This window comes from Microcaecilia unicolor, chromosome 2, assembly GCF_901765095.1.
Source record: "Microcaecilia unicolor chromosome 2, aMicUni1.1, whole genome shotgun sequence".
Lineage (NCBI taxonomy): Eukaryota > Metazoa > Chordata > Amphibia > Gymnophiona > Siphonopidae > Microcaecilia > Microcaecilia unicolor.
The window spans coordinates 381,758,460-381,766,635 of NC_044032.1; the positions used below are offsets into that span (position 1 = coordinate 381,758,460).

Here is an 8,176-nt window from a genome sequence, read left to right on the forward strand (position 1 = left end):
TGTCAGAAGTTTGTGAGGCTTCTATGTTCAGTTTGTTTGTGGCCCATTGTATTTGTGAAGAAGTCATGACTATTAATTTTCTATAGAAGCTAACTGAATAACGTGAATTTATACTCCTTAACACTGATCCACTTAACACTAACCACCCCTCTTGCAGAAAGTAACAGTATACACATACTGTACAATCATCAAAGATTGATCAGATACATCTCAACAAACTGGCAACAACTTAAACAAAGGAAGAACACCATCATGTGGACAACCACCACAAAATGCAAAGAAGGGTCCAAACAAACCCACCTCAACAAAGAAATGACAACTAATAAAAGTCCACACAACACCAAACACAGAAGATCCATTCCAAACAATTGAAGTGAGCTACATCAACGCTAGATCTGCTGTAAACAAAACAGCAATACTAACAGACTGGATCATGGCAGAAGACATTGACCTACTCTTCATCACGGAAACCTGGATCCACAACCAAAAGGATCCTATAATCCTAGACCTGTGCCCTCCAGGATACAAAATCACACACTGGACCAGAAAGGAAAAGAGAGGTGGAGGCATAGCACTAATCTATCGATCCCACTTTACCACCGAAATCACAGCCGAGTCCATGACACCGCAACTTGAAATTGCCTCAATCAGAATCCACAACAAAACCCTACGCGATCATTTGAACTGTGTTTTGTTTTACAGACCTCCAGGTAATTGGAACAAAGGCCAAACTAACTTCATGGACTTCATCTCAAACACATGTGTAACCTACTCCAATGTACTAGTACTAGGAGACATCAACCTTCACTTAGAAGACCCAAACTCAATCAACGCACGGGAATGTAAGGAATTCCTGCACTTATGGGATCTCAAATGGCCACAAATGCAAGCAACCCACGGCACACACTTGATCTCATCTCACATAAACTTTCAACAGACCAGAACTTAAAAATAACAGATATTAACTGGACTGAAACAGCCTGGACTGACCACTACAAACTAAACCTATCCCTACACTGGCGGAAGAAGGGATTACACCAAATACAAGAACACACATCCTACAGCACTGGCAACTGATATACAACAATGAATGGATAGCACAAACAGACTCCATATACTTCCTCATGGAATGGGATAAAAGGTGCAAATGCATACTAGATGAAATAGCACCCTTACAAACAAGAACCTCATGAAAGCATAACTCAATACCATGGTTCAACGATGAACTGAAAAAGCTAAAAACACAATCCAGGAAATTCAAACAAGCATGAAAAAAAACAAAAGACAAACACACACTCAACACATGGAAACAATCACAAAGAAAATACAAATATGCAATAAGACAGACCAAAAGATCATACTATAAAACTAAAATAGGGACAGATTACAAAGACACAAAGAAATTATACCAACTCGTGAACAAACTCCTAGATACCAACTTGGTCACTACAACGAATACAGACATCCCATCTGCAGATGAACTTGCTAAGTATTTCAATGAAAAAATTGTAAACCTAAGCAACACGCTACCTCATGACAACACTAACATCGAAAACTTCCTTAATGAGTTAGACCCAACCACTGGAGAATACCCGGCTGACTGAACCTGGTTAAACTTCGCCCTCCTTACCGTCGATACAGTTACACAAGCGATCAGCAGATTCTCTAACACTCACTGCAAACTAGATACCTGTCCCAACTACCTAATGAAATCCACCCATGACCATTTCATAGCAGACCTCACATCCCACCTAAACTACATGCTTCAGCAAGATATCTTCCCTAATAAAAATGGCAACATCCTACTCACCCCGATACCAAAAGACACCAAGAAAAAAACAAATGAAATCACTAACTACTGTCCAGTAGCTTCCATCCCTTTGATAATCAAACTGATGGAAAGCATGGTAGCCAAAGAACTTAAAGATTATATAAACAAATTCTCAATATTACACGAATCACAATCAGGTTTTCATCCCCTCCACAGCACAGAAACAGTACTAATCACCCTCCTAGCCAAATTCAAGCAGGAAATAGTAATAGGCAAAAACATCCTCCTCCTCCAATTCGACATGTCTAGTGCATTCGACATGGTAAACCATAATATATTAATAAGATTACTAGATAAGTTCGGGATCGGTGGAAACATACTTAGCTGGATCAAGGGTTTCCTAATCACAAGAACATATCACGTAAAATCAAACTCAAGCATATCATCACCGTGGAAAGCAGACTGTGTAGTACCACAAGGATCACCACTATCACCGATCCTCTTCAACCTAATGATGACCTCACTAGCCAAGTCCTTATCCAACCAAGGCTTTAACCCTTTCATCTATGCAGACGATGTCACAATATACATACCTTACAAATATAACCTCACAGAAATCACCAATGCAATCAAGAACAGCTTGAACACCATGGACTCTTGGGCTAATGCATTTAAACTAAAACTCAACAAAGAAAAAGCACACTGAGGGGCATAATCAAAAGTGGGTGCCCATCTCCTTGGGCGGCCATGCGAAGGGGCGGGACAAACCGCAATTTCGAAAAAAGATGGGCTCCCATCTTTTTTCGATAATACGGGTTGTGCGGGGCAAATGCCTAGGATTTGGGCATTTTTGAGCTGGATGCTATCGGTTTTCAGCGATAATGGAAACCGAAGGCGCCCAACTGAAAAATGAACAAATTCAAGGCATTGGGTCGTGGGAGGGGCCAGGATTCGTAGTGCACTGGTCCCCCCTCACATGCCAGGACACCAACTGGGCACCCTAGGGGGCACTTTTACAAATTAAAAAACAAAACTTAAAATAGCTCCCAGGTGCATAGCACCCTTCCCTTATGTGCTGAGCCCCCCAAATCCCCCCCAAACCCACTGCCCACAAGTCTACACCATTACCATAGCCCTAAGGGGTGCAGGGGGCACCTACATGTGGGTACAGTGGGTTTGGAGGGGGTTTGGAGGGCTCAACATTAACCTGCACAAGTGGAACAGGTGGGGGGGGGATGGGCCTGGGTCCGCCTGCCTGACGTCCACTGCACCCACTAACAACTGCTCCAAGGGTCCTGCATACTGCTGTCAGGGAGCTGGGTATGACATTTGAGGCTTGCATACAGGCTGCCAAAAAAGTTTTTAAAGTTCTTTTTTGTGGTGGGAGGGGGTTAGTGACCACTGGGGGAGTCAGGGGAGGTCATCCCCGATTCCCTCCGGTGGTCATCTGGCCAGTTGGGGCACTTTTTTGGGATTTGGGTCTTGAAAAAAGGGTCCAGCAAAAGCGACCCAAATCCTCGCTTCTGCTGCCCTTTTTTTTTGATTATCTGCTGAAGGCGCCCATCTCTCCTCGGCTGATAAACACGCCCCAGTCCCGCCTCTGACACGCCCCTGTCAACTTTGTTCGTTCCCGCGATGGAGTGCAGTTGAAGACGCCCAAAATCAGCTTTCGATTATACTGATTTGGGCGCCTTTGCGAGATGGGCGCCCATCTCCCGATTTGGGTCGAAATATGGGCGCCCATCACTTTCGAAAATAAGGCCGATAGGCAGAACTTGGATGAAGTATGAATGGGAATCACAATTACACACGTAGACACAGATCCCACTGCAACTCGCTGTTCTATAAAAGACATCAATCCTGGAACACATGTTATAGAATAATGCTCAGTGCTGATTTTTTTTGAGCCAAATTTTGAGAGCCATTAACTGAATCCAGGCTGTAACTTATAGAATACTGTAAGTTATACACATATTCTGCAGCTGTTAGGTGGTAGCACTTAACATCAGTTGCATGGCACATATACCTGTTTAGGATAGTATTCTGTAGAGGAAAGTAGGAATCTATGTTCCTGTTATAGAAACCCCTCACTGAGCACCTCCTCACACCTAGAAATAAGAACACAAGAGGAGGCAACAGGGTGAAGAAAGCAGCAGCTGCACTCTAAGGATCAAGAAAGTTACTTATTAAACTAGGTCTTATTTGCACACTGACTTGACAATGTTTAACTTTTTAGTTTGGAATTACTGATTTCAAAAACATTTACAACAACAGTCATTGAATTTATTTTTCTTTTTTTAAAGGAATACACTGTCAAATACTTTCATAAATGTGTATGCAGTGCAAAACTGCTACTTCTTATCTGTTGTAGTCTGTATTTACAGTTCAAATTTTTAATCCAAAAATAAATTATTCACATCCTTAGCTTCCCATAAAGGGCATATTTTCTCTAACCCCAGCATGGGGCACACAAAGACTGACACACTCTGGGGTTCTAATTCCATTTTGATTACTGGGGTTCTCTGATTATGGTTGAGCATATGATATAGTGGACCAAGCTTAGGGTATTCCTAGACTACATTATTTTACTGGACAGAAACTACTCCCTTCTATGCATGGTAAGACATTTCTCCTAAATGAATGGCTTCTTCGCATCAGTAGTAGTATAGTGGCAGTCCTTACCTCACGTCCATGGATTAACAAGTTCCGTCCAAATTTTGAACAGGAAGTTCCAGGCATGTCAATTTTATTAGGGTTTTTTTGAACAAATTCAACATCCATAGGCTTTCAGAATAAAATTTTACCAGGGGTATTGCTGGAAGTTGATTGGAGGAGGGACAGGGTGGACTTTGGGGGGTGGGGGGGAAGCATTTTCTGCAAACTTCTGAATTTCACATGTGTGAGCAAAGATTACCTCCAAAACTTACACTCTTAACCCCTGTTTACTAAGCCGCGTAGCAATGCCGACACAGCCCATTCAAAGTGAATGGGTTGTGTCGGCATTAGTGCACCGGCTGCCGCTAGCGTAGCTTAGTAAACAGGGGGGTTAGGGGTCCTTTTAGTGTCAGCATGTGTTTGTTTGTGAGGCACACTGATGCCTCCTTTTAACGCAGCGGGTAAAAATCTGTCCATTTTTAGGAAAAAGAAATGGCCATGCAGTAAGTGCGCTGCCTGATTACCACCAGTAAAATTCCAGCGCTAGGGGCTATCGCCAGGTTCCTGCAGTAGCCCGGTGATAGTTCCGGATTGGCACATGGCAATCTCACAGTGGGCTTACCACTGCTTAGCAGAAGGGCCCTTTATTGAATTATCTTATCTCCATCTGTAGGTCTGTGATTAGGGGGTTGGAGATTCAAAAACAAAAAAAGAGAAAATGGAAAATAATTGTTCTCTCGCTCACCTTGCTAATGTCCCACAAGACCAATGTACTTTGATGTTTGGCAAATTCAGTTGCTGTGGCTCTGCCAATGCCATGGCCAGCGCCAGTGATCAGAACGATCTCTGCACTGACAGACTTTCTCTTTGCAGGAATGAAAAGCTTCACCAGAGCCTCCAGGTAGGAGTAAATGATGGTGATCAGAAGGATTGGAATTTCCAGGAAGAGATTCATCCTTTCTGCTGCTCCTGTGCTTCTTTTGTAGGGCTACCAGAAAGTGCCCATCCGATCCTGTACATTGGAACTAAATGCAAGGCATTTCTTCCACCTTCCTTCCTGTTTGCTAGAAGTCACATGCACTGTAAATACAGCTCAGAGATAATTAACTCATTCAGTATCACAATGCTGCAGAAGCGGGGCTTAAAAGTACTGCTGAGGAAACAGGTAAAAACCGGATTCTCCGGCTCTCATTGGCAAATGTCTGTGTACCACAAAATAAAATAAATAAATAAATACATCAGCTGCTTTCAAAATACAGAGATTTCTCAATAACACGTTTGCTGTGCAGGACCCTCTGATGAAATAAGTTTAAAGCGTTTTCAGGTGGAAAACATTGAACTTCACTGGTACACTTTTTGACTGCTGCCCAACAACCTGTCGTGAACCATGTGCCTCCTCCACCAGATGTCTCTGTCTCTCCTCAGTTCAGCTGCCTACCCAACCAATGCCCGGCTCCCTCCCACTCATCTCACAGCGGCTCCTGTCAGAGCGGCCCCATCCCTCTTCAGTGCCACTCTCATGGTGCCCTTTCTGTAGCTCCTTGAATAATGACCCTGTCTCAAACACCACTGCCACACTTTAATATACCACTATATCGTCACAGTTGTCAAGGCGGTTTGCAGTATAACTAAAACAGCCAGAGAGCAAGAAATAAACATAGATATACCACACAAGACTACTATACAACACATTTGGAAGGCAGATAAGTAGCACAACATCAAAATTACCCTTAGATATTGAAACATTGTACACAAAAGGACTATGAATGTGTAGTGGGAAAGAGGGGGGAGACCCACTGGATTGCTGGCAATAGTCAGGTAATATCATTTCATTTGGAGAGTTGTGTGCCTTGCCCCATCCCATGCAGCTCCTTATCTGCTCCTACATCTGACCACCAGTCTAACTAATGTCTTTTCTTTTTTTATTTTTTATTTATGCATTTATATAAATAATTCCACAAGTATACATTTGATTAAGAAACACAGGGCAAACATAATCCTATATAATAAAACTCACCTCCAGCATTCTGAAGCTGACTGCATGGCTGAGGCATTCCTGCTCTCTGTATCCATCTCCTGAATTGACATCACGTACTTCCGGGTTCGTCACAAGCAGAAGTGACCAACCACACAAGGTTTCTCGGCTTCAGAATGTTGGAGGTGCATTCTATTAAATAGGATTGGTCAGTTCCTTGAAGCACAGCCAGAACTCAGTTTCCTGCACAGTAATGCTCAGACACCAGAGAGAGGGGGGGGGGGGGGGCTGACACCAGAGAGGGGGGGAGGTATCTCTGTCACACACACACTCTCTCTCTCTCACAGTCAATGTCTTTCTTTCTCTCACTCTCACACACTGTGTCTCACACGCTGTATGTCTCACACTGTATCACATTCACAATCTCTACGTGTCACACAGTCACTCACACACTCTCTTGGTCTCATACACTCAGTCTCACAGAGAGTCAGTGTCTCACACACACTCTCTCGCACACAGTGGCGTTCCTAGGGGGGGCGGTGGGGGCGGTCCGCCCCGGGTGCACGCCGCCAGGGGGGGTGCCGCGCGCCTGCCCTCCGTTGTTTCATGCTTCTTCTCTGCCCCGGAACAGGTTACTTCCTGTTCCGGGGCAGAGAAGAAGCATGGAACAACGGAGGACAGGCGCGCGCGGCACCCCCCCGGCGGTGTGCACCCGGCGGGGGGTTCCTTCGCGGGGGTGTCCTTTCGCCGGGGGGGGTGTCCGCGCTGCATCGGGGGGGGGCGCTGCACCCGGGGGGCGGGGCAAATCGGCGATCCGCCCTGGGTGCCAGCCCCCTAGGAACGCCACTGCTCGCACACACTGTATCTGTGTGAAACACTCTCTCTCTCTCACACTGTGTCTCACATACACACTTGCACACACTCATTCTCACACACACACTCTTTCTCTCACAGACACACTCGCACCCAGACTCACTCTCTCTCTCACACACACACACACTCGCACATTCACTCTCACACACAGTCACTCTCACATACACTCTCTCAAACATACACACTCCGAGGAAAACCTTGCTAGCGCCCGTTTCATTTGTGTCAGAAACGGGCCTTTTTTACTAGTACAGAATAATCTTCCAATAAGGTAACAATAGATGAAAATAAAATCATATAAAATTAACCCTTCCTTAGACCACTAAGATAGGGGGAGTGACTAGATATCAATAGGATTTTACTAAGTAGAAATTGAATCAAGAAAAAGGCCTAGCCTGATTCTCCGCAATATCAGTTCACAATAACTGATGATTTAACCAACTCCAAATAACTTTTTTAGGTCAATGAAAGGCTTTAGATGTTCCAGTTCAAAGAACAGGGGGGTTAACGGGGCACACAATGAAGCTTTGAAGTAGTAAATTTAAAACAAATCAGAGAAAATATTTCTTCACTCAATGTGTAATTAAACTCTGGAATTCATTGCCAGAAAATGTAGTACAAACAGTTAGTTAATGGGGTTTAAAAAAGGTTTGGATAGCTTCCTAAAAGAAAAGTCCTTAAGACTTGCAACTACATTCAAAGCTGTTTACATATACAGGTACTTATTTGTTCCTGGGGCAGTGGAGGATTAAGTGACTTGCCCTGAAGGAGCTGCAGTGGGAATTGAGCCCAGCTTCACAGAATCAGCATCCACTGTACTAACCACTAGATTACTTATCCACTGCTTATTTCTTGAATAAGCACCATAAAATGGATTGTACTGTTTTGGGATCTTGCCAGGTACT

General features: G+C 44.0%; 1 protein-coding gene across 1 annotated transcript in view; it reads right to left on the reverse strand.

Annotated features, from left to right (window-relative positions):
• Positions 1-5,585, reverse strand: part of LOC115461024 (17-beta-hydroxysteroid dehydrogenase 13-like) — a 74,829-nt gene extending 69,244 nt beyond the window's left edge. The window contains exon 1 of the mRNA XM_030190543.1: positions 5,172-5,585. Within this exon, the coding sequence (XP_030046403.1) occupies positions 5,172-5,381 (210 nt within the window). The 5' untranslated portion in view covers positions 5,382-5,585. The remainder of the gene's footprint in view (positions 1-5,171) is intronic.
• Positions 5,586-8,176: the final 2,591 nt, after the last annotated feature.